Raw genomic sequence first — 27,894 nt, forward strand, 5'->3', positions numbered from 1 at the left:
GGGGTAACTGTAGGAGAATTCTTTATAAAATCGTTACCTGGAACACTTTCCCACACCCCTGAGATACGTGTACCATAACTTTTAGTATGCACAAACTCTTGAATAGAAACTGTTCGCCAAAATCAATTCCAATTACAAAAAAAAACGCATTTTGTCAGGTAATTTGTGCCATAAATAAATAGAGTGCGCAGATTAAACAAAATGTTGGAATTTTCAACTTTCTGAGAGCTAATTTGTCGAGAATTTTTAGAATTTGGTCGGATGGGTTACGATCCCTTTTCTTTAAAAAAGGAAATACTTCTAAATGAACTATGCGGTGTTTGTTCACTTGCTTCTTTTTCTGCTCCAATAGCTGCTAGAATCAAAGACATTAGCTCCAGAAGTGCCAAAGTTTCAACTCCATGAGCGCTTATAATTGTCTGTTCAAATTGCTAAATAGCTTTGCTTTGACTTAAGTACTACTTTAAGGTTAATTGTTTTGTGAATTCCAGTACAAAATGGAGCACAACATTCCAACAACGTTGACATTGCAAGATATTGAGAATGGTCACTTTGAACCTCAGCAACGAGCTAGATCCAACACCTGGCCTCTGAGAGGTCCAGAAGAATTCCTTGATATTAAGGAAGAGCAAAATGACCTTGATAATGCTCGTCCTTTGGAACCAATTGGAGAGCTCGAACCCCTACATAACCTTGCCGGTATGGGTCAAGTAGAGCCACATTTGGTGCCGTCAGCTCCAAAAAAGAATTCATCGCGGCGGAATGCCTGGGGTAATTTATCATATGCGGATTTAATAACACAAGCTATTCAAAGCAGTCCGGAAAACAGACTGACCTTGTCGCAAATTTATGATTGGATGGTGGCGAATGTGTTGTATTTCAAGGACAAAGGGGATACTAATAGTTCTGCAGGTTGGAAGGTAAGAATTTATTGATTCTTTGCATATGGTAAAGCCATAGATTAACGTACATAGACATGTACCAGTGCGTCATTTGGCTGAACGTAACAAAAGATGTTGGCCTTGTTGCCGACAAAGTTTTACGTTGTTGATTAACGTCACGAGGTTTTTAAGCCAGTCGATGCTTGATGTCTCATTTCTAAGGTACGGTACACATTTCTGAGAGTACTAGCGACATCAAACAAAACATGTTGCACTTGAAAATTTTTGATTTTTTTTTAAAGGTATATATGGCTGCGTATTTTGGTAGCGTAGTGAATTGATTCTCTGCTTGGAAATACGCGGTACAGGTGTCAATCCCTGCTGCGGCAAGGCTGGGTAACAGGCTTGCTACTTGTCTTTGTAAAAAAACAAGGCCAAGCAACTGAACGTTGATTTGGTGTCCTATGCGCCATCAGTAGCTCTGGAGGATCTTTGTCCTTTTCTCTTATGTGGTCGACTGGTCGTGTCCACTTACCAGTTCAAACAATCAGATTTCATTTTAACCGTTCTTGGTACTTTAAGGGTTAATATAAGAGTTACATTTCGCTAATCTATGGTAAAGCTATCATTCAATTAAAAGCGATGAACGGCTGGTAAACAGTTTCTGAGACTCTTTTTCTCTTCTTTAAGGTTTTTTTTTATGGTTTTGAAACGGCTGGTAACTAAAGTTCAGGATATGCTCTTATTTTGACTCGAACAAATAAAGATAACATTTATCGAAGCAGCCCCCATATATTACCAATAGTTGATTTATTGTTCATATTTGTTAGTACTATAGGCAGAACCTGTTACAAGAGATGGAGGGAACTGTTCTTAGCCGCTGACTAGACTTGGGATAGTCCTGGATAAAACGGATAGAATATCATTCTGGAAAAATGTGGGTGAGGGATACCCGGACACAAGGAGCTCCCTTGCTACACTGTTTTCGTATTAATGTTCAGTACGGCCAATAAAATAATTTTCTTTTTTATTGCACACAAGTCTATACAGTAAGATATAACCCCCCTCCTATAGATATATATATATATATATATATATATATATATATATATATATATATATATATATATATATATATATATATATATATATATATATATATATATATATATATATATATATATATATATGCATAAACTGATTTTGGAAGAGGAAAGGGATATTGCTTAAAAGAAAGACCAAAAATAGACGAATTGTATGGAAAACATAATAAATTATGGGGAACCCCGTAAATATCTTGGGATTGACATCCTTTTTTTCCCATTCTTATGACTATTTGATTAATACTAGATTAAGATTGTTCTTTGTTTTGCGTGGTTTGATGTTGATGTTGGTTTGATGTTGTCTGATTTCACAGTTGTCTCAATTTATCCTATTTGGTCTCTTCCAATCGTTTTGGAATGATTGCCATAGCGTACTGTACTGCACTGCACAGCCAAAACTCACGTGAAGGACACAAGGGGATTCTTAATTATTTGTTATGCCCTGTTGCTATGAATACCCGCTTATAAGTTATTTTATAATGCTCGATTTACTACTCGGAAATCATAAAATTGCCCGTGCAATTTCACGACAGGGTAAAAACTTAAGGCAGTGCAAATCAGTTACAGATTGAAACTAAGGGGTATATAGCATAATCCTTTCTAGGCAAGAACAGATACTCACTTTCATATTTACAGAGAGGGGGAGAGCTCTCATTGATTTTTCAGAATAATTGTTTTGAATGGTGCTTGTGGATCTAGTTACAAATGGCAAAATAACGAGAAGATTGTCTTCAAAGATCGGTTAAACGTCCCTTTATGTATGCACCAGTTGACCTCTCTCATTATGTACACCTAGGAAGTCAAAAATTGGATATAGAACGTATTAGGCTGCCTTTCAGAAGTATGTCAAAACTCAGAAATATGCTAGAAGGCATAACATACCCTGGTTTACTTTTTAAACGGACTATTGAATATTTTTCAAGCAATATGTACTGAGTTTTATTTTAGTGCAGATATTCAACTTCTTTTGGTAAAAACTATTTGTCTATCCTGCTACGGCTTTTAATGGAACCACCTGTCCATGGAACCGTATCCAGGGGGAGTGGGGGTTTGAACCCCCTCGAAATTTTTGTCTGGCTCTTAAAAACGTAACAAAAATGAATATTAACAAATTCATATGTTAATATCCCTCTGAAAAGTCATTTTGCACCCATCCTGGATACCGGCTCTGAATGCAACCCTCAATATTTTGCCATTTTACTACTTCTAACAAATATGGAATTTTAGAACTGGCGATGGTGATAAGGATAATCAAAATAATTGCGCATTAGTGTCTATGTAAGGCCGATCTATATCGTTCGAATGAAAACCCGTCCCTAATCTTTTATCATTTTGTTTGTTTTCTTGTTCTGTTTAAAAAAAAGTTCTGTTCTGTTTATTCAAAACTGCTAATTTATAAAAGAAAAAAGAAAACAGTGGGAAAAAATTGGAGGTTTTGGCTGAGGCTTGATGTTCTTCCTACTGCATACTTGCCAAGTAAATATTTTATTTAACAAAAAAAAAAAATGATTAGAAACGTCCGAACAGTTTCAAATTGGAGTGGCTGCGCAAGATGGAAAAGGATTGTACGCGTCATGTTTTAAACGGAAACTATAAATAAAGAAGATGCGTTAAACGGTTTCCCTTCCGTCCCCGTTCAATGATTCAGGGCTGATAATCATACATTTGGCCATCACTAAAGGCTTCGACGTCACTAATCAATAGAACAGAACTAATAAAAACTGATCGTGGTGAAAACTATAGGTTGTATCTAAGCCTTTCTTGAAAGTAAAGTATCGGGCTTCTGAGAGTCCCTCAATAGGGCTATATTCCATTCAAGCACGCACAGAGAAGGAAGGGTACTTTAAACCTGTACCACCTTGAATTATTGATGCCTGTTTTACTCATACTCTTTCACGTTTTTGTATAATTTTCCTGTTTGGGTTTTTGAGATTCTCCTTCCCTGACATAAATTCCTCTTATAGTCGCAATCTTGTGAGGCAATCTTCTTTACTGGACATAGGAAAGATTTAGAAAACGATATATCTCAGAACCTCTAGCTCAAAGATTTACTGATACATTCTTATATGCTATGGCCCTAGACCAAAATCAAGACACGTTAGTAAGAGGGACTTAATTTCATCAAAACCTGGGGATGGGCTAAGTTGAAGCCAATTTTCCCAAGTCAACTGAAAATGGCCCAATTGAAAAAAAAAAATGAGCCGTGTTGTACCATAGAAGTAAAGGTATACATATTAAAAAACTGATCTGTTTTCGTGGATGCTTGAATTATGTTGGCCTATCTTAGTTTTGATCAGATTTTTAATACGCTAAATTTAAGATGGGGGGGCAATTGCCCCCCCCCCCTGTCCCAAAGCAAATTACACCCCTGATTATAAACCTAAATTGTAATTCTCAAAACATTTTTTCTCGCTCTTGCTAAAAGCCTAAATGTGTTATTTTTACTCTCCAGTGGGGGTATGAAAATTTGAGATTTGTCCTTCTGTTTTGGCACCGAGACGGTACAATGTATAACTAAAGATTTAAGGTATATAATGCATTATGATTTTGAGCGACCGAGGAAGCGTCAAAAGATGATTTATATGCTTTAAGCCTTCATCCACCATGACTTGGTATCAAGAATTGTACCGTTCTACCAGTGTTATAGAGTTTTAACCAATGAGAAACGGTCCTTGAAAAAATCCTTAGGCTATAGCATATACTGACCTGATATATAATTCTTTGCACGATAGGAACCCACTTTTATTGATTGATGCTTTCCCCTTCATCGGGGTTTGATTCCATCACTATCAGGAAAGGGTTAGCAACTTATATCTGATCTCGTCTGGGATTTCTGATTTTTATAATTGATCGGTTTTTAAGTAAAGGCGCGTCTAAAGTGACATTTAATAGTTCAAACTGAAACAAAAACGACTTATTAGGTGTGATAAATTATAGTAGCAAGGGCATAGAGGGGGAGGGATCGAGAGGATACTCTTTTGTAACCTAAAAAAGGTAAAAAGACTGGTGAAAATATTCTTGAAAATATTCAAGATAAAAACATTAACATTTTTGAGTTTTGCTTTCTTTAATCGCCAGATATGCTCCCAGGTGGGGGCTTTGGTGACTAAAGGGAGGGTCTGAGATAAAAATGTGTAGAATTTGAAGTTAAATTACATGAAAGTGCTTGTTAATATACAATTCAAACTTGAGTCATACTTGAAAGAAAAAAACAACATTTTGCGGGGCTAAATAACCAATGGTGCATCATGTATTTAATTTTGTGAGTTGTGTGCATTCAACTCACTATCGTAATTGTTATGATAACCGTAGAATAGTTTTTATTTTAATTACAAAAGTTTTTAATTGCGGCAGTTTTAATTACAGTTGTTCCGTCTAGTGAAGCTAAAAAAAGATGCAAAGCCGTAATATTAGTAGAAAATAGTTACGAACAAACCAGTGTTGACATACGATGTCTTATTCAAGTTTTCGCTATTTCAGTTTAGTGCTTTTGTTGCACAACTGTACGTTAAAATCAACCCAAAATGCGAGCATTTAAAATTATTGGCTTTTTATCCGCAAATTTGGCAATAGTGTGGACTTCGCGTAATCTTCACTCACATGCAACCAATATTGATGGTGTATTCTTTTTTGAGGCGGGAGGAGGGGCCAAATCCTTTAACATATCCTAGCCTCACTGTTCTTTCATTGTTATTTTTTTAGGAGTATAAACAGTGAGTTCTGTCCTTCTTATAGGCAGTACTGTTGTGTAAAAAAGAAACTTTGGTTTCAGGAAATTCACGCCATTTTCATTAAGCCTTCAATTTTCATCTACAGGCTATCTGCACAGCATTTTTACTCATACATTTACTTATTTATTATTAATTATCTTATCGAGAGCTTAATTTCTACTGTAACTTAAGGGACTAAACTTAAGGGACCCCCCCAAGGCTTGTATGCATGAGTGGGAATTTGATTCCCTCCCTCATTCTCTTGAAATGCATAATCTTCAAGAGTTTCTAGGCACTTCTTTGTCAACTTATCAAATAATTTTCGTATTGTCCCCCCCCGCCTCGAAAAGCTCGTTAGGACATGGCCGCCCCCTTTCTCTTTGCTGTCTGCACCAGTTGCAGGAATAGGGTTAAAAAACCTTTTTAATCCACGTAGCTTCATTCCCTTATCTCATGCTGGCAATGAATTTATAGCACAGCCAAAAAACCGGTTTTTTCATTTCCCGGAAAAATTGCAATACTCTGGCGGTCGGTGAAGTAAACAACCTGTGAAAGCGCAATACCGCATAACCTCTTGCATCCATGCCTTAGGGGTATGACAAAAAGGGGTGGTATATTTAGGTAATTCTTGGTAACTTTTAGCAGGTCAAATGCTTCATTTCAGGAAAATTTATTTAATTCGTAATTGCTGAGAATATGTTATGAAAGTAGGCCACATCTCGCTTTCGAAAAAGTACGAGCAATATTAGAATTGATTGGGACAAGGGTACTCGTGGAATTTTTTTTGGAGGGGTGTAAGTCGACAAATATTTTCTACATTTTGGACAAAGGTTTGAAAGCTGTAATATGTATCAAGCTTCTCTCGTGTGTCACAATTTCAAATGATGTCGAATGTAGCAAAAAATACCAAACCCCAAAGAAAAGTTGTGAGTACGTGCCTGAAGGAACGGCATGCGCACATGAGGAGTTAAGAGTACATTCCCCGAAGTTTTGTCCAACGTCACTTTACCTTTAAACCAACTGAGGTAAGGCGTGTCCAATATTGCGGACTAAAAATGTACTATTTTTAATCCACCCCCCAATATGTCATCCCTTTGGGTTCGTACAGGTCTCGATTGGTCTGCGTAGGTTATCAGCGAACTGATTTTGTCTAATTTCTTTTTCTGATAAGTCAATCGTTTTGAAAATCCTCAAGTTATAGTAACATTATATTTTTACTTGTTTTTAGATGTGCTTGCATTTTTGTTAATCCAAAAAAAACAATTTGCTTTAATAATAATAAACTTAGTATCAGCCCTCCACGATAATGTTCCACCCGTTTTCTGGCTCTCTGCGTCTATAATTGCAACGGGTTAGTTTCGTTGCCTCCCCCCCCTAAAAAAACGAAACACGGAAAGCTTGAGAGCCTCTAAACCTAGCCATTTAATACGGCTTCAATTTAATTGCTTAAATTGAAAATTCTAAGTGATATTTATTTATAAGGAAAATGGAAAAGAAAAGGTCTAGAAGTTTCCTAAATCTAACTTCTTTGAGCTCCCCGTTACAGGTTAGCTCCCTGTTAATTGAGCTCCCAATTTTTGTTTCAGGTTTTGTCTTTGCAAGGCTGCCACTCTTTGGGACTTCCCAAGATTGGGGGATAGCGGCCCTGAAAGAATAAATTATATCAAATGTTACTTACGAACAACATATTTAGTGTATAAATATATATATATATATATATATATATATATATATATATATATATATATATATATATATATATATATATATATATATATATATATATATATATATATATATATATATATCCTATACTTGGGAATTTTTCGCAAGTGAATCCTGGGATATTGAATAAATACTCGGTGGCAGCCGTGGTCCTCTATCTTGGTTTATTTAGTACTTCCTTAGATTCTTATACGAATCACTACTAACCGCTAGCAAATTTAATCAATCGAGATTGACGCGGAAGAATCCGTAGAAGAATCTTTGGAACCAACATTAATTCTCCTTTTGTCTTAGCAACCTGGTGATATTGTTAATTGCTCTCACTGTGATATAAATTAAATACTTTAATTAGGGAAACCTGGGTCAGTTTCTTTACTGCCTTATAAAAAAGGACACCAAGTATTATTTGTCATTCACGTACTGTATTAATATGTGGCGAGTGTGACATTTTTCGTTTCTAGGTTTCTTTATGTTTTTTTTTTATGTAATTCGATTTATATATTAAATAATATCTTGGGATATTATTAGAATGTTTATAATACTAGAATGATATTATAATAGAATGTTTTAGCGCAACTATGCATATGCACAACTATACCTAAGAATTTCAAATACTAAATCTTCAAAGTGTATCCTAAATGGTCTGGTGATATTGGCAACATTGGTGCCTGAAATATAGAAAGATAAATTTCCTGTCCAAAAAAAATTACTAGGCTAAAAACTAAAAAGATCGGAAAAATTGAAATTTTTAAAACCCGGAAAATCCAAATTTTTTAGTTTCTGGTGGCAGGGGATATATCTAACTTTTTAGTGCATTTCTAGACAAAAGTATTTTCAAAGTTTAAATTTTTTTTTGCTGAAGGGAACTACGTTGGCTTCGTTCACAGAAATTCATTCCGGGTGGGTGGGGGGATACAAGCTTGAAAATAGGGATTTATGAAATGAAAATAAAAATCATGGACTTCCATCACTAAGCACGTACTTGGCATGGAAAGCATGACAAATTCTCGTTAAGGCAGAGAATTCTATCTAAACATGCATGTGAACGCTGCCTAATTATTTTATGCACAATATCTTGTGCATAAATTGCTAATTTAGCCAGACAAGTATAACTTCAAAAATAGGAACTGATATTTCTATCTATAAGAACAGAATATTGTGAGAAAAAGTTTTGCAATATTCATCACTGCAGTACCTGTATTTTTCCCTACAGTATGCCTTTTTTTTAGCTCCAAAAGGGCTATTTGGAGAGGCAAGGCTCTCTTAAATAGCTTACTTTAGAGACATTTCCGAAATAGCGTATCCTTCAATATGACAGTCTTAAAATCACCTTAAAATAGCGTGTCAAAAGTGAGGTTTCTGGAACTGTCCAGAGCCTCACTAACTTCTGACATAGAGAGAAGTTAGGACAAGGAAATATAGTTGAAAATATTTAATAAAAAAAACCTGTAATTGATTATGGTATAGGTGCACTATTTTTTTCTTTCAAAATAAAGCTTGAATTTTATTTTTCATCAGCATAATCATGTAAGCTTAGATAAATGAAAAATCAGAGGTAATGTGATTTTACGGAACCTCTATATTTTGAATAGTTACGCAGGTATTGGGTTTGTAAACATTGTTAGTAATTGCGATTGGGCCAGTAAAATAGTAATTTTACTGCTCCTATTATCAGCTATTTTTGTCAATATTTCATGGAGACGGCTATTTTTTTTCCAAATCTTTGCCTCCCTGATTAAATGGCACTCATTTGTATCACAGAATCGTATTTTCTTCCTATTTCTTAAGTTTTGGTGAATTTCATAGTAAAAAGTCCTATTGCAAATATAATTTTAGTAATGGCGGCATTCTGTGGCAGTAATGGTGGCATTCAATGGGTGGTAACTCAAATTAAAAAATTCGTAACAAAGATTAAAAGTATAGTTAGGCAAGAATACGCTCGTAAGCAATGGTTTTTCCGGCGGTTTCGTCAGCAAGTTTTGGGGAACATTTTGGGGAAGTTTAGTCCATAAATATTTGATTCGTTTTAACTTCCACCTTCGTAATCTGACTGCTCAGTTTTTCTTTCTTTTTTTATTAAGAAACATTGAATTTTGTTTGAGGTTTAAAGGAAAGATATTTCTTTGTTCGCTTGGAAGCTTGGCATTACGATTTCTTTGGCATTTCCCCCTGGACCATTTAGGAATTCATTTTTTATCTTTTGTTCTTGAATGTGTGCCCAATAATTTTTCTGGCCATGAATTTGTGGAAATCTCTAAGGAAATACAGATTCATTAGTTTTAATTCTCTGAACTTGCTGTTAATTTCAAGAACTGAACTTTCTGTTAATTTCAAGAACTTCAAAGAAATACGGAAGGCAATTGTAGCTTTTCTTTATTCTTTTTTTCTATACAACTTAAATATACTGCTACAATCAGAGCTTTAGCGAAAGGGACTAGTGGGCCTAAATATATTTCTGATAATATTTCCTAAGCCAAATTTTGATGTATTCTAAGAAATATGTGATAAAGAATATAATTATGTTTTCTACACTGAACAAAAAATACTATAAGTAATTACGGGCATTAGGTTTTATTGAAAGGTATCGGTTTTGATAAAGAGCAAGGGGAATTGAGAAAGATCCGATTTTGTAAGAGTCTGAGTAAATTGCTCTTTAGTTTCGAGTTGTACAGCGTTTGTATTAACTTAAATTGGTTTGTCCTAAATGAATTGCAAGGTGGGGGGTGAATGAATACGAAGTCGTACACATTTTACATGGGACTACTATATTTAAGGAATATCTTGTGTAAAAAAATGTGCTTTTGCAAAAGATCTATAGATTTCGAAGTGATGATGTTCGGAAGTGTCTCTCCCTCTTACTTTGGGAACATAGCTGGGTGTAGACCCTATCTACTGCTCCACTGTGCGTTGAAGTCACTACTAAACCGAAAAATTGTGGATGTAAAAATGTCGACGATGATAACAAATGAGTGAATTTTCAGAGCCTCTGAGAGTTCAAGGCGCAAGGGTAGGTTTGAAAATAAATGTTAAGTCACTTAGAGTCTGAATAAATGAGGATGAAGAGATGTAAAGCAATGAAGATATCGATCAAGTGGTTAGCTTAATTTACCTGAGATTTTCGCAGTTAAAAAAATGTGGAAGATTAGGAAGATTAAGTCTTCGAATTAAGAATAGAATATTGGAAGCCACGATACTGACCGTGTTCATGTACGTCTCTTAAACTTGGGCGCTTCGAAAGGCTGAGGACAAAATGTTGAAAGCTTTCCCGAGAGATTTTCTAAGAATATAGATAATAGTTTGACTGATTGTATATCACGCAATAGACTCTACGAAGAACAGGGTTCGATACTATAATGAAATAAATGTGAAGATGAGTAAAAATTGTTTTTTTTTTTAATTTATTTGCGGTTGAACAAAATGCAAGTCGTCCCTGAATGGAATGTGAAGAGGATAAGTGAAAGGATTTAAGGAAATTGGAACTTATACTTATACTTTCCTGTGTAAAATAAAGAATCGTCACAATTTAACTGCGGCGTGTCTGATTGTCTTACCTATCTCCATGAGAATTTCTTTGATATCATATGATATAATTTATGTAACGTGTTATATTCTTCTTCTTGTAGTCCAGGTGTATCGGCTCTTGTTTGACTATATGAGCTATTAGAAGGGGGAGGGTCGGCCATCATCTTTTTAAAACTACTAAGCTTGGTTTATTTATGTATGCTGTCTATTCAACTTGTTAAAAAAAACACATTTTTGTTGTGGATACGGAATAGACCTCTTAAACTGTGGAGGGTGAGATATGCTAGTTTCAATCAATTTTCCCCCTAAAATCCATATTTGGAAAACAACTTTTTTCAAATCCGTATGAGCGAACGAGTATGAAATCATTTTCTTTTTTATGACAATAATAAAAAAAAAACACACAAAAGAAAAAAGAACAGTGAGGGTGGAAAATAGGCCATAGATTAAATAAGAAGCTGATACCAGTAGCGTCAATTAACAATTTTTTTCTCTTTTTCGGGGGTGGGTGGGTAATTTATTTTCAAATCTGAGGGACAAATTTGTAGTTTTTTTTTCAGTTTCTCATTAAAACACAGAAAAAAGGTATTATTCATGAAATCCCCTCCCCCGAAAAAGGTATTTTAAAAAAATCTGGGGATCCTTGCGAGCATGCCCTACTAAAGGGCGTCACTGGCTAGCCACTTAAGCTCCTGAGTCCCCCCCCCCATTTCCTGTGTTTCCTAAGTTAAATGAGTAAGCATAAAAATAGCATAGTTATTATGCATAACTACGAATGAAAAGTAGGGGAAACCCCACATAAGGATAATTTAACACATCCCCCTCCACTATCCCTAGAAAAACTTGCGAAAAGGTTATTTGGAATTTTATTTGCATATTATACACGATATCTCAGTTTTTAGTAATTCTCTTATTTTATGTGTTATTTAATTAATAATATATGCAAAAGTTCTAGGCTGTCCAAATTATGATGTTTTTTTTGCATTTATAACAGTTTTGCTTCAATATTTGGGTCAGACGAGGTCCCGTTAGAATGTAAACTTGAGTGGACTAGGCGTTCACGAAATCACCCCTGCGAAAAACTCAATTTCCTCTTGGCTTTATTATTAGAAGGGTGAAAATGGGGTGAGAGCATTTGTGAATTTTATGTGTGAAGAATTCTCAAATGAAATTCAAATAAACTTCTATTTGTAGTTATGGTCGTTGCATGTATAATATTTAATCGTTTGTTCGATGAGATGCATTTTTTTTACCGAATTTAATCATCATTTTTTGTTCCTTTTGGGATTAAATAAAAAACAAGTTTATTTTAACTGAAAGTAAGGGGCAATATTAAAACTTAAAACGAACAGAAATTACTCCGTAAATGAAAGGGGCTGTTCCCTCCTCAACGCCCCGCTCTTTGCGCTAAAGTTTGACCCTTTCTCTCAATCTACTTTTTAAAACAGTAAAAAATTTCTATTTTCAGCCCTCCAAAATTATACCTCAATCTAATTACTAAATTATTACAAATTACTAAAATCATGCTGAATGTAATTGTTTGAAATTACGGGATTACATTGAAAATTACAGCGGATTTTGAGTTTTGAAAAACAATAAATAAAAATGGAGCACCTAGTGATTTGGGTAATTTTACTCATCAGAACAGCAGGGCAAATAACCACGCAGGACCATCGTGAAAGGGGTAAGGAGATTCCTGGGGCGTCGGTTTCAAAGTAGCCCCAGTTCCCAGTACAAGATTTTGGTTCAACGTGGTAATTTACGCTACAATTAAATTGCTTTTAAAATACTAAAAGAAAAAATGTTTCATTTCAAGCTTGATCTGACCTTTTTTCTTCATTGAATAGGGTAATTCAGTATTGAAAGGGATATGTTTTCAAAAGATTTGAGTACGCTCTAGAATAAAACCCGGAAAAATTACAGAGTTTGAGCCAATTTTCTAAAGTTGGAAAATTGGCTCCAAAAGTTGGAGCCAATTTTCCCAAATCAAGTGAAAATGACAGTAAAAACTTAAAAAAAATAAGCCATTTGGTACCAAAAAGGTACTTTTTAGTACTATAAAGGTACTTTATAGCGATATGAAGATATATGTATACTAAAAAAACTAATCTGTTTCAGTTGATGCTTTAGTTATGCAGGTTTATCTTAGTTTTGACAAGATTTTGGAAGAAACTAAATTTCAGCTGGGGGCGAACTCAGGTCTGGGAGGGACTAAAGTCTGGAAGGGACAGTTGTCCCTCTTCTTTATCCCATAGAACTTCATTTTATCTATCTCCAGACCTTTCTTTTTGCAAAGTCGATACAAGGGATAAAATTGATTATCCAATTTGTGGCAACGATCATAAAATTATTCAACAGCTTATAGAAGCAGATAAGAGAATCTCCTCAAAGTCACTTAAAGAGGAAAGCCATTCCCCCCCCCCCAAAAAAAAATGGGGAAAATCCAACGGAGCCAACCCCTCTCCGTACTTTCCAAAATATACCCCTTCCATGGATTCAGTTTCTTCTATTAAATCTCAGGTGGGCCAAGTCAACCCTGACCATCCTTCGTGTAAGTTTGTTAGTTAGACAAAAATCCTATGCTCTCGCTTTATAGAGTTCTGAGAAACTTTGGCTACTACAGCTATAGAGTTATACTATAGCTTGTAACAACATTTTTGGAACAAGTGGTATTAAACACTATAGCTAGTAACTATATGACAATTGTAGTAGCTATTAAGTTATTTAAGAACAATAGCTATTAAAGTTACAGGGTTTAGAGAAAGAAAAAGGTGTTAATTAAAGCAAAGGGAAATAGGTTTGTTGGAAGTTGAATGGTTAGTTTTATCGAGAATGAAGTTAAATCTTCATTATTTTCTTTCCATTGTTCTTATTGTCATAATTATACTAATGCCAATACAACAAGCTTATACTTCTTAAAGATTAAGTCATGTCCACATTTACTGCTTTTATTAAGGAAAAAAAATTAAGGCTTTTAAAAGTTAAACAGAACTGTATTCACAATTCGTGGCTTCAAGCTTCACCTGATGCAAGAGCTTCCGAGCCGAACTTCGAAAAAAATGCAGAACCAAAATCTGCAACAGGTACTTTATTCAATGGGGAAAGGGAAGCGATTTCGTCACGACAGCAAATCCTGGCAAATTATATGGAGAATTGATTTTGGAGAAGAAGACCCAAAGCTATGCAGAATGAGAGACTAATTTGTTGAGGTACTAAGAGGGGGCACTTTTTATCAGTGGAATTCGGCCAAACGAAGCTCGGTCCCCATTTATGGTGTGGGAAGTTCAACTCTTAGAGATGGACAGAAGGATCCTAACACGGACTGCATTTGTAGGCTAAACACGCTGCTCTTTAAACGTATGTTCAATATGCTTGGCTACTTGGTTTCTCCGTGAGAAATTGGTATTTTAGTGTGGCTGTGAAATTCATAAATTGTCTGGTTTATCGTCACCCCCAGTTGTGCATGAACATTCTTTCTCAGTCATTTTTTACCCTCTTGTCTTCTGACCCACTCAAGTTACACAATATAATGAGACGAGAGGGTTTCTGCATTCGAGGTCACATATGGTAAGAGATAATCCACCAGCCATCCCCAGGCCGTGTCTGAGACTAATAGATTTTTTGATTGGCTTCAAAGGGTGCGTTTGAAGGGTTGTTCTACCCCGTTACTTCGTATACTGGGGTAGAGCTTTGTTGCAGAAACACCTGGAATGAAACTGTTATCCGTTGTTGCAAGGTATGTGTGCACATATGGAAAGCGTTAACGCATTTCATCCTCAGTTTCTTTAAAGGTCATTATGTCGACTAAGGCTATACAAAAAGGCCTAATATTTATGTAAATTCTCAACTACGTTTTGATTGATATAGGTTGCTCTTTAAGAGCTAGAGAATAGATGGGGATTTTACTGGTAAAATTACACCGCTACTCGAGTAATATAAATTCAATTTATTTATTCATAATTAGAAGGTTGCTTTTGTGATATGCTGATTATCAGACATGTCTTTGTACAAGCTAAGGGACGGAAGTATTTTTTTTGCAAAATTATGCCCAAAATGTAATGTCATACCAAAATTGTAGAATTGGATTATAAAACAGTTAAAATAAATGCAAAAAATGGTAGGAGTTAGCAAGGTTGTGACCTATGTATTATTTCTATCAGAATGATCCTTTCTAAGCTTCCAAATTGAGTATTAGAAACAATTAATCTTCAGTAAAAAAAAAAATTCCAAGCAAAATTTGGGTAATTAAAATGCTGCAATTTCGATCTAAAGAATAAGTAGATGGTACTCATTGCATGCAAGAGGGCACTTATTCATATGTTTTCATCCATTTTTTGCAATATTATTGATACAGTTTTCATGTTTATGCAAATCTGGCCATGCTCCCCCCCCCTGATAAACTTCCGCAGGATATCCATAAGACACAAAAAGCTGTACACGATTTTTGAAGGCCATGCGGAAAACTAATCCATCAAGAAGTAATAAATAAATTTATTTTTCAACATGTTGATAATACAAATTAATTTGTTGTTGTTGAATTTCTAAATTTCCTATGTGCCTGTGTAAGGTCCTGGCTTTCAAGACTGAAAAGTAATGGAGACATCTTATACTCCTGCTTTGGGATAGTAATCGAAAACGTGAAGGCTTGCCCTGACCTTGTTGCTAGGGTAAGCCTAGTTTTCACCAAATAGGCCTGAAAAAAAAATGAATTTGGCTAAAGAAATTATAAATATCTACCGCAGTGGTTTGAATTTAGCTAGAAAAGAAATGGGTAAATTTAGCCCAATTTTGCTATTTAGGGCTGATGATTTTGGCCATTTGGGCTAGTATAATAAGAGATGATGTAACAACCGTGACTATGAGGGGCAGTTGCCGTAGAAAAAAGAAAAAAACGGGGCTATTATTCTTGCTCCTTCTGTTACGTTAAAAATTTGTCAATTCAAGGCGGTTTGACTTCGCATTGACTTTGCAAAATAAATTACCGAATGTCTAAAGATAAGATAAAACAAAAATAATTACGATCAAAAATTTGCTGTGGTTTATCTAGGAATTAATTACCTAATTTTGTAAACAAATAGTAGTGTTACTTGTTTATTAGATAACTAGAATAAAGACAATCCGATTTAAATGCACTTCGCTTTAGTTGATGATTATGATGCCAAATAAGACAAAAATCTACTGTTGAGGTCATAGGCACTACCAGGAAGGGGTTGAGGGCGATGCCACCCTCCCTCTTGGAACCAAGAAGATATTTAGAAAATATACCAAAACGGAAGATGAGAAATACTCTCTTTCAAGTCCTGGTAAATGCAAAATTCTGGTGGTACTTGCCCCCCCCCCAGGAACAATTTTCTGGTGGTGTTCGTACCCATGACCCTTTTTACCCCCTTTTATATCGGTTAAATCTATATCAGTATCTCTGTTCTTTTTCATAGTTAGAGTTAGAATAATGGGAAAACATAATAACATTGGTAGTTATGGCAAATTATGATTCTAAAATATCTTAAGCTGAATGACGTTTTATTATTTTTTTCTTTCTACCCAGATTTGAAATCCAAAATAGAATGTTTTATGCGCTATCGTATTTTGAACAATGTCGTTTTTTCATATTTTTTTCGTCTACCTCAATATTCAAAACAGAGTGAGGGGCAGAAATATTGTACGGGAATGGATATTCGACTTAGCAAATAGTATAAACACAACAGGATTTTTTCAAAGATCATTTGTTGAGGATAAGACTCAAGCATCCCTCCCCCCTCTATCCTCTGAATACTCTTGTTCTCGTCTTACTTTATCAAATATCCTGGATACGCCCGTATTTCTTTACACCAAGTTAACCTTTTAAGACCGCGCTAAAGCTTAAGGGATATGAAGGTCTAGTTATTCGCAAAGAACGTGTTTTAAATGTTTAATTTATGAGCAACGACCTTTGATTCTCAATTACGGATCCAACAGACCGCAATAAAATGCGCGGGCATGCGGGGTCCCCAGAATCGTGAATAATTTATTGAGGAGTTGACAACTCGTAGTAAAAATTTTTACAAAAGAGACTTCGAAATCGCGAGTAAGTAATATAAGAAATTTGTCAAATAAACTGAATTCTGGAATAACAGGAGACCCAAATTATTAACTCATGAATCCGTATAATGTTGGTAAAATTTAAAAACTGCAAATACTATATGTGTTCAAAGCTTAAAATTTATCCCCCCAACCCCTCCCTGCCAGAAAAATCGCCCCTGAAAACATCTGTATATTTCCCAATAACCAATACTTTATGTAAACAATGGGCAAGGTTCATAACTTGCTGCCCTTCTCTGGGGAACTCTGGGAATTGGGTCGTCTTCAAAGGAATAGTTATTAGATTTTTCGACTGATTTTTCTGCTAAGTTTAACCAAATGGCTATCTCAAAATTTTGGTTCGGTAACTTTGGGAAAAATGAGCGTGGGAGGGAGGCTCAGTTGCCCTCCAATTTTTTTGGTCCTTAAAGGGCACTAGAACTTTTAATTTATGTTCGAATGAGCCCTCTCGCGACATTCTAGTACTACAGGGTTGATACGATCACTCCTGGGGAAAAGAACAACAACAACAAAAACAAAACGAAAGAAAACAATGAATAAACACGCATCTGTGATGTGTGATTTCTTCTGGCAAAAAATATTAAATTCCACATTTTTGCAGAGAGGAGCTTGAAACCTCTACAGTAGGGTTCTCTGATACTTTGAATCTGACGGTGTGATTTTCATTAAAATTCTATTACATGTTTGGGGTGTTTCCCCCTTTTTCCGAAAATAGGGCAAATTTGCTCTGGCTCGTAACGTGTGATGAGTAGGATTAAACTTGATGAACCTTATATATTTAAAATCAGCATAAATTCTGATTCTTCTGATGTATCTATTGGTATGAAAATTCCGTTTTTAGAGTTTTGGTTACTATTGAGCCGGGTCGCTCCTTACTTACAGTTCCTTACCACGAACGAACTGTTTGATAATTTAAGACGCTCAGTATTTTTTTTTTTAATTACATATATACCTGAAAGACAATAAAGAGGCCGATCGATAATAATTTTAAAATTATTAGCTATGCTCAGAATTTCAAAAAAAAAAAAAATGGGCAGTGTGTCAAAGACCTTAGGAATAACTTTTTACGCAGTATTCCATTAGACTCTAGTCTAGATCACTCGTAGAATAGTAATTAAGAATAGTGTTCAAGTGTTTTATATTCAGATCTTAGCACTGACGTACCGACTCTTCATTGCTGAATTTTATTATGAAGTGCTTATCATACTTTCATTAGTTATAGATTCTATGAATCATATGATTATTTCCATTATATAAATTTTTATCCATATTTAGTTTAAACGTCGATTCTTAGATCCATACACCATTTCACTGTCCATGTTTTGACCTGTTAAATCTGTTTTTTTAATTTGGCCAAATAAATATATGTTACAACACTCATGGATATATAAATGGATATAGAAATCAAGTCACGGCCCCAGCCGGGCGATCTACGTTTCTTAACCTTTATTAGGCGCGTTGTACATGCCTTACAAAAGCAGCTTTTTAGTCCGTTTTGGCTTTTGAAGGAATATTTTATAGCCAGAATTCAGAATTAGGAGTAAGGCACGAACGAGCTGGATGTTTTTTAGAAAGTAATAAGGACTGGGGAATGTATTTAAAAGGCAGGTTGTGGGTATTTACATACTTTTTGTTTGCCAAAAATGAAGATTTTACAAATTTTACCGCAATTATTATTACCGCTAAAAATGGTCCTATCACTCTTGGTAATTTTGATACAGGATTCTTTTTCTAACTAAACGATATTATAAATAAATTCATTACAATCGGAAAATTTGCATTAACCGTATTTTACAAGTGTTCCAGAATAAATGCCCCACCCCTACTGCATGGGTTTATCCCCAGAGTCTATTCAATATTTGTCAGATTTTGTTGTTTTGCATTATTTTTTCTTTTCAACTTATTTCTCTGCAGAAATTGAAGACCAATATTCAGATACTGATAATGCAATCAAGCAAGACAACTCCATGACAAAAGTCGTCCTGTCGAGGATTCTCTATCTCCTAATATAGATAGAGAATCCATGTCAGCTAATGACAGTTCAGTTAACAAATTCTTTTGTTGATTTCTTACAAACATCTTCAGGGTTCAGCTAGCCTAGTTGGCTACCCATAGCTCAGGCTAGCCTAGTATGATATATAGTCCAGACATTTTTAGCTAACGATTTTTTTTAGCCATCATCTTTGCTTCCACGGGGTAGTTACATGCTAGTTAAATATTGGACGGTGGTAGAAAAACCATATTTTTTCTACTATGTCCATTTTGGACATAGTATATGATAACGAAGGGTTTCATAACCCCTATCTTCTGTAATAAAAGCACGTGTTTCGTGTAGTTAATTCTTCTTTTACATATATATATATATATATATATATATATATATATATATATATATATATATATATATATATATATATATATATGTATATATATATATATATATATATATATATATATATATATATATATATATATATATATAAATATATATATATATATATATATATATATATATATATATATATATATATATATATATATATATATATATATATATATATATATATATATATATATATATATATATATATACTTTTTTTCGACGTAATACCTTAAATTAGTTTTTTTCCAAGACCACACTGCCTTTCTAAAACAAAAAAAAACATTCAAATGGGGATAAGTCCATTTATTCGATAGTGGAAACACACACAAAACTCTAGGTATTTCGATAAGCGTAATCGAATTTCGATAAATGTGACCGAATTTCGATAAATGTGATCGAAATATTTAGACTTTTGTATCTGTTTTCACTGTCGAATAAATGGACTTATCCCCATTTGAATGTTTAATTGTTCGGTACTTTATTTATTATTAATAACAATCGTAAGATGATATGGTTCAAAATTGACCTTACCTGAACAAACTACATAGCCTCCTTCCTAAAAGTTGGCTAGATGCATAAATGGATGTTAACCTACGAAAATATTGTATTCGAAGCTTTTATTTCATATAGATTTAAAATCAGAGCGACAATATTAGAGTTTTCTTTTCTTTTGAAATCAGCCGTTGAGTGGCTGTTTGTTTTTTTTTGTTGCAAACTTTGGACTAGCAGGTATTGGAAAAACTGGATGGTAAAAAAATAAGGAAAAACTCAAAACTTGATTTATAACTCTCTATAAAGGTTACCAGACTAATGGAATTAGGGGAGTCATGATACAACAAGATAATGCCTTGATTTGAATAATTTTAATGATGTGCTTATCGACTTTTTTTCTGAAATCTCTTCATAAAAAACAATGTTTCGTATTGGATGCATGATTTTTACTGTGAAGGCATTTGCAATATTAAATTGTTCTTTATTTTTATTGTTTTGGATCTATTAAAGTCTTAACGTTTTCTTCTTTTTTGTTGTATTTTTTTCTTTTTTCGATTTTTTTTCTCTTGCATTGAGTGTCTGAAAGGTGTAAATGTATTATTTAAAACATATTTTTTTAATGTATTTGTTTCATTTTTGTTTCTCTCTTCAATTTTTTTTTTATCTGGTCATAGAGCCTTACGGGGGGAGTCTATGTTGAAGTGTTTTTGTCGTGAATTTATTGGTTGAATAAAATTATTGATTGATTGATTGAAATGAAACAACGTTCGAGACTTCTGGTTATGAGACTGGCTTTAAATAAACCAAGAAAAAATAAACTTGCCAACTTCTTGGACGGAGGTTTTGACATGTAAGGTTTTGATTTGTGATAAAAAAAGAAAAAGATTAGCAAAATCATTTATGTTAACCGCTTTTGCTTGTAATTATATAGGAATATTAAAGTTTCTACTATTCGAATATTCTTTTTTGCAATACTCGTAGTGTGTAGTATAAAGATAATAGTACTCACCTGTAGAAATTAAGCGTAGTTAGTTCCACAGGAATTTATCCCCCTTATTGTGACCTAATTAATAACCCTTGCTGAATTCTTGCCAATTTTCACCCTTGGGGATGAATAGACGAGGGTTAGGGAAAATGCATTTCCTTCTCCGAGTTGAAGCCAGGTTTTATTCTTAGTAGTAATTTGACAGGGGAAAATATTCTAGCAGTATTTCACAATCAGAAACAAATCTTGGAATCAACCTTTTTTGGAATTAAATACAATTATGGGGTCGCTTAATATATTCCTGTTTTCTAAGGACCCATATGAAATAGCTAGTATTTTGATGGAAAACGATGGTTTGAAACGTTTTTTTTTCTGATTTTCGATCTCCTCTTGACCCCTGGTTCCCACTGCTGCGTCAATCCCGACATGATTTTTCCTGGCGGAACAGACATACGACAGAATCGGATGGAGGTTAACAAAGAAACGCAGACTTTTGCGTCGCTGCGACAAACTATTCCGGACGCAATCCCAGTTGCTCCAGAATCGTGAAGAAATAACTTTCCTCATCTTCGTCTACCTCAAGTGCTGCCAATGGTATGGCTCTCTGGCACTTATTTCTAGAGGCAATTGCTATACAAGCTATTAGATCATACTTAAATACTCCCTAAGAGGAAACTAAAGCCCTTGTCACTATTCCTGACCCTGTTGATTGATATTTTATGGGTGCAGAATAGCGTAGCTTTTCCGTCATAGAGCTAGGCTGGAGCACGGAACCCAAGACTCTATTTCTAATTGCTGACCAGGCTTGGTTAGATTTTAACAGCTGGTTTAGCAATTAGGTCGATAACAAGATATTTCAAACCCTTTGAGCCCTCTTAGGACCACACCCTATTAAGGCAGGGTTTGGTCCCTGAAATGTCCCAAATAAGCAGTGGCGTCAATCCACCAAAATTTGGGGGGATGCGTTTTTCAAAGTCTGAAGTGTGCAAATTTGTCGTTTTTTCAATGTGTTTAATGAACATACCCCCAAAAAGGTATTTCCCGAATTAAAGTCACTGCAAGTAAGAATGCTAGCCGTTATTTTCCACCATATCGATATTTAAGAGCCCGCTCTAGTAGATATCTTGTAGGCAAGAGTTCAGATCCTCCCTTTCCTCTCTCTTGAACGTTGAGTTCGGTCCTGACCAAAGAGTTCGTGGTAACGAACTGTAGTAAGGAGCGAACCGGCTCAATTTTAACCGAAACTCTAAAAAATGGAATTTTGATACCAATAGTTACATCAAAAGAATTACATTTTAATGCTGATTTTAAATATATAAGTTTCATCAAGATCAGTTATACTCATCACAAGTTACGAGCCTGAGAAAATTTGCCTCATTTTAGAAAATAGGGGGAAACACCCCCTAAAGTCATACAATCTTAACGAAAATCACACCATCAGATTCAGCGTATCAGAGAACCTTGTTGTAGAAGTTTCAAGCTCCACAAAAATGTGGAATTTCGCATTTTTTGCCAGAAGACAGATCACGGATGTGTGTTTATTTGTTTTTTTGTTTTTTTTCCAGGGGTGATCGTATCGACTGAATGGTCCTAGAATGTCGTGAGAGGGCTCATTTTAACGGAAATGAAAAGTTATAGTGCCCTTTTTAAGTTACCAAAAATTGGAGGGAATCTAGGCCCCCTCCCATGCTCATTTTTTCCCAAAAGTCAGCGAATCAAAATTCTGATATAGCCATTATTCACGATAGTCGAAAAACCTAATAACTATTTTAGGGACGACTTACTCCCCCGCAGTCCCCGTGGCAGGGGCTGTAAGTTGCAAACTTTGACCTGTGTTTACATATGGTAAGTGTTACTAGGAAGTGTACAGACGTTTTCAGGGAGATTTTTTGGTTTAGGAGGGAGAGTTGAGGGGGGGGGTTACGTGGGAGGATATTCCCATGGAGAAACTTATCGTGGGGGAAGAGAATTTCAATGAAGGGGTGCAGGATTTTCTAGCACTATTTGAAAAAACAATGAAAAAATAAATATGAAAAGTTTTTTCTTCTGAAAGTAAGGAGCAGCATTAAAACTTAAAATGAACAAAAATCATTACGCATCTGAGAGGTTTACCTCCTCGTTATACCTCCCTTTTTACGCTAAAGTATTTTTAGTAATTTCAACTATTTATTCTACGGCCTTTTTGATTCAGAGGTCATTCTTAAGAAATTGGGACAAAATCTAAGCTTTAGTGTAAAGAGCGACGAAGGTTGAACCCCCTCATATACGCAATAAAAACATACGAATATGTTACGTAAGTTAATTCGTAAGTTACATATATTTTTTACCAATGAAAACGTTTGTAAAAAATTAAAAGTTCTAGTTGTTTTTTTTAAGTAATCAAAAATTTGGAGGGCAACTAGGCCTCCTCTCTCGCTCCTTCTTTCTTAAAATCTTACGATTAATTGCAATTAATTAATGTGAAAATTTCGTTTTAATTTTATGTGCGTAGAGCCAAGATCAAAACATGCATTAATTCAAAAAACGTCCAGAAATTAAATTAAAAAAAGTTCTTTTAAATGAAAGTAAGCAGCAACATTAAAACTTTAAACGAGCAGAATTACTCGCTATATGAAAGGGGCTTTTCCTCCTCAACGCCCCGCTCTTTACGCTAAAGTTTCTTACTGTTTTAAAATAGAGTTAAGAGAAAGAGTCAAACTTTAGAGTAAAGAGCGGGGCGTTGAGGAGGAAAAGCCCCTTTCATATACGGAGTAATTTCCTGTTCGTTTTAGTTTTAATGTGCTCCTATACTTTCATTTAAAAACTTGTTTTTTTTTATTTAATCACAAAAAAAGCATAACCAGCTCTTACGTCCCACCTAGTGTAATTGAGAACCAGTACCATTTCCGGTAGATATTCTGATAAAAAGAATCGAAGAACCCCCTTCATGGAGGATGGAGTGTATTCCAATATCAAAAAACACAACTAGAACACTATGTCTAGCATCCTACCTGGTGTAACCGAGAGCCATCACCATTTCTGGTAGGTATTCTGATAAAAAGAATTGAAACCCCCCTTCATAAAGGCTGGAGTGTATTCTAATATCAAAAAACACAACTAGGACACTATGTCTTGCTTCCTACCTAGTTTGATTGATCTCCAACAACCCCTTCTGGTATATTTGTTGTTGGCAAGATCTTTGATCCACTCCCCTTCTTCCTCCTGAGTTAGATCACTGCTAGACTTATGTCATTCTAGTTCTGGGTCGAAGCTTTATGTGCGTACAAACAGAAAACTATCAAATTGAGAATAACTGAAAAGAAATACACTGTAGTTTGGGATTTTAAGATGCAATTTTTTGGAATTATTCTCTGGGAATCTAAAAGAGAGGAAATTTCGACCTCACGATTTTGAATAGATTAGTACAAGTTCTATACAAGTGTATGATCAATGCGGGGTTTATTTTTGAATTTTATATTTCGTACTATTAAGTAGGTTAGAAGAACGACATTTAATTTTTTTTTTAGTTGGCAAATTACTGGATATTTTATATATTTAAGATCATGAAACACGGATCATGAAACAAAACTATATATAAAAAAAAAGAGTTACGAATGCAGTGTTTCTCCGTAAAGATATTAAATGTCTCAAGTAAGATCCTTGCAACAAACCACGAAGGTCCAAACCACAGAGATCAAACAAAAGGTGTAAAGACCTTCTGCGCAGCCTCTAGGGCTTTAGGGGACACAAATTGAGATCTACCGCTATGGACAGTTCGTAGGTAGACGAACTGTCTACCTACATGGTAGAAAACACGGCCTGATGCAAAAAGAGCCGGTGTGGTTTCATACGAGTATTCGAGTCGTGAACCATTTTTAGGATTAGATGCACATCCAAAACCAGCCCATTCCAGGCGAACTAGACCCTTGTTCTAAGCCCTTTCAGTTCTGAACTTAGAAAGTTAATAAACTTAAGTGTTATAATTGTTCGCTTTTGTTACGGGAATTGCTATTGAGAAAATGTCTTAAGACCAACTTCGAGTACCAATTAGACCAACTTCGGATGCCAGAATTTCTTATCTCCACGTGGGTTTCACATGTCCGTCATGGAACAGTTGTCTTACTCGTATGCGCTGTCCTATGTTTTTCCTTTTCCACAATCAAGTTTCAATATTTGTGCTAATCGAAAGCGAATCTCTTAGTGCAAGAAAGAAGCTCGGCGGCTCAAAAAAAAAAAAAAAAATAGCAATTGATGTTACTTCATCAAGAATATTTTTAGATAATTACGGTGCAAAACCTGATATCTCCCACAATGGACAAATACTGGCAATTAGAATCGGTTTTCGATAACTGATTCTAATTTACACCTATTTTCTTATATACTCGATAACTAATAGCTCAATATCAGTAGTAAGATAGTGCTTGATATTCAAATGGTAAATGGAAAAACAAAGTAATTATGATATATTTTTTGTATAATGCTTCTCCATGATGTTTTATCGTCACGACTGAAGAGGCGTATCTTACATACTAGCGTATCGTGTTCACAGTTTTACAGTAGAAGGAAAATAAGGTTTCAAAAGTCTTTCCCGCGATATTACAGCGGACAAAATTATTTTTGGTTGCTTTTGAGCTAAAGGTATCGAAGCAGTTTGTGTCCCAGTCATGATCAGGCCCTCCTACCCGCTGTGGTTAAAAATCCATTAGATTAAGTTTTGTCACTCTCTTGTCATAAGTTTTGAAAGTTATATATATTTCCTCATGTTTTGTCACGGTGATAACTAGATGTTGGATTTATAATCTTTGACTGTTCCTAGATCATTCTTTCGTGTTTTTCTGAAAATCTCTGGTTTCCGCTCTTTCAAACCCGAAATGAACTAGGCTTTGTTTCTTCACTTCTTCTGAACCCATGGTTTCGAAATAATATGCTGAACATCTGCATATTCATATCTTTATACATGAGATTGGGATACACCCTCCTCCCCACCCAAATATGACGTCGGTCTGAGAACCCTTAAGAATTTTTTTTAATTGATGTCAAAACGTGCAAGCATTTACATGTTTGGATCGTAAGACGTTATTTTCCATTTAAATGTTTTATTCTGGATTTTATTATGAAGTGGCAATGACAAATTCTTCATGAGAATGATTATTATTTTAAAATTTTCAAGTTCCCCGGTTTACTCGAGAGGTAGGCTATATTTATCGATTGTATTATCAAAATAATATGCCCCCTGGTAACTCATCTCCCTCTCCCAGGTTGAATTCTATTTAAGCTCCTGTTTATCCTTACTAAGCGTTATGTTCATTATTCAGAAGATCCATTTCTATTTCAAAGAAGGTCCAATTCTATTTCAGCTCCTGTTTGTCCTTACTAAGCGTTATTTTGAAGGTCCATTCAGAAGGTCTATCGTCCATCTCAGTTTTTTTCACGGGTTGATTGGAAGGGAAATTTCCAATTTTCCTTCTTATAACCTCCTTTCATTCTTAATGTGAATATAATGCTCTTCGCCAATTTAGGCACAGTATGGGTGCAAAACGGTCTTTATTAAAAAAAAAAATAGAAGAAAAAGTGCGATTTATTAGACTTTTTTATTGACGCGTTTTGCGGTTAATTTCGAAAATAGATAATGTTTAAAATTGTGGCTAAGCGTTGAAAGTAGTGTAGTTAACGAACTTCTTGTATTAAAGCAGATGTAAAGAAGAGGATTTGCATTGAGCTAAAAATAGTAATTTTTTTGTCTTAACATTCGATATTAAATGAGATTCCAACTCCCGAAAAGCAAACACCCTTTGACCACCCGAATTCTGACACATTCTTGCAAAAAAAAAGAAACCTCGAAAAGTGACATATTTTATATTGACGTCCCTTCTCTATCGACATATCATGTCTGCTAAAGCGCTAGATGTCTTTTTTTTTATTTATCCCTATCCTTATTATCCTTATTTTTTTGTTTATCACCTTTCCTTATTCCAAGTACAATATTTGCTGCCATATTCATTAATCCTATAAGCTTAAAGCCGGGTAGTAGTCAAAATTCTGAAGCCTAGTTCTACTCCGAAGGAATGTATTCCTTTTAACGTTATCAAAATTCCTGCTTTGCTCCCTAGTAGAACTTTCAAGCTCGCTGGAACATGCCCTGCCAAAGAATCTTTTGAAGTTGTGATTGAATTTTGATAATTTGGCAATCACTACTTATAATTTTCGTGGCTTGGTTTCATTTTTAATTATAATTATTAAAATGATATAATTAAAAATTATAAAAATTAAAATATAATCATAAAATATATAATTATAAAAATTATATATTTTGGACAAGAAGTAACTTTTATTTTTGTTCCCTTCTACAACTGAGTGTGAGCTTATAAAGGTAATTAGTAGGGTTATACTAAATTACAAAATACTATTCACACTATTTTCGTAAGATAGTATTCCAATGAGATTGTTTATTTTTCTTACGGTTCTTTGCTTGCTTGTTTAATAGGGTTATTAGCATGCCAACTTAATTCAATTGAGAAGCTACAAAAGCATGAAAAGGACGGAGCAAAAATAAAAACAAAGACAAGGGATAAAAAAAAGCATTTACACCTGCAAATAAAAGACAACAGCAAAAAATTATAACCTATTGAGAGACAAGGAGAAAGAATCGACAAGCCAAACATAAATTGAAATCCAAATAACGGGTTAAGAAATCGAAATAACGGGTGAATTTGAAATAACGGATTAAGAATTAGAAATAACGAGTGACCTGCAATTTTCTTTTTGTGTTTTTCACACAAAAAGATTTTCTACTCCTCTGCAACCATGGTCACTAATTATTTTAAATCAAACCGGGCCTAAGCAAAAAATAGGGTATTGTATTAGGATGACACTCGAATTTAAGACCTTCCAATGGGTGATCCTTAAGCACGAGCTTTGCTTAACTCAATTCTAGCACCCAAACCATACAAAAGGTAGTCCCAAACCTTACAACCTTTCTTTGGTACTGACCCATCATAAGAAGGGTTCATATAGATAAACACATTTTTGCATAAAA

General features: G+C 34.7%; 1 protein-coding gene across 6 annotated transcripts in view; it reads left to right on the forward strand.

The window, feature by feature from the left end:
- LOC136042865 (forkhead box protein O-like) overlaps window positions 1-27,894 on the forward strand; it is a 135,167-nt gene that overhangs the window by 10,622 nt on the left and 96,651 nt on the right. For all 6 annotated transcript variants that reach the window (XM_065727803.1, XM_065727815.1, XM_065727799.1 and 3 more), the window contains exon 2: window positions 492-920. In XM_065727803.1, the coding sequence (XP_065583875.1) occupies window positions 492-920 (429 nt within the window). The remainder of the gene's footprint in view (window positions 1-491; window positions 921-27,894) is intronic.

Source organism: Artemia franciscana, chromosome 2, assembly GCF_032884065.1.
Source record: "Artemia franciscana chromosome 2, ASM3288406v1, whole genome shotgun sequence".
In the NCBI taxonomy this organism is placed as follows: Eukaryota; Metazoa; Arthropoda; class Branchiopoda; order Anostraca; family Artemiidae; genus Artemia; species Artemia franciscana.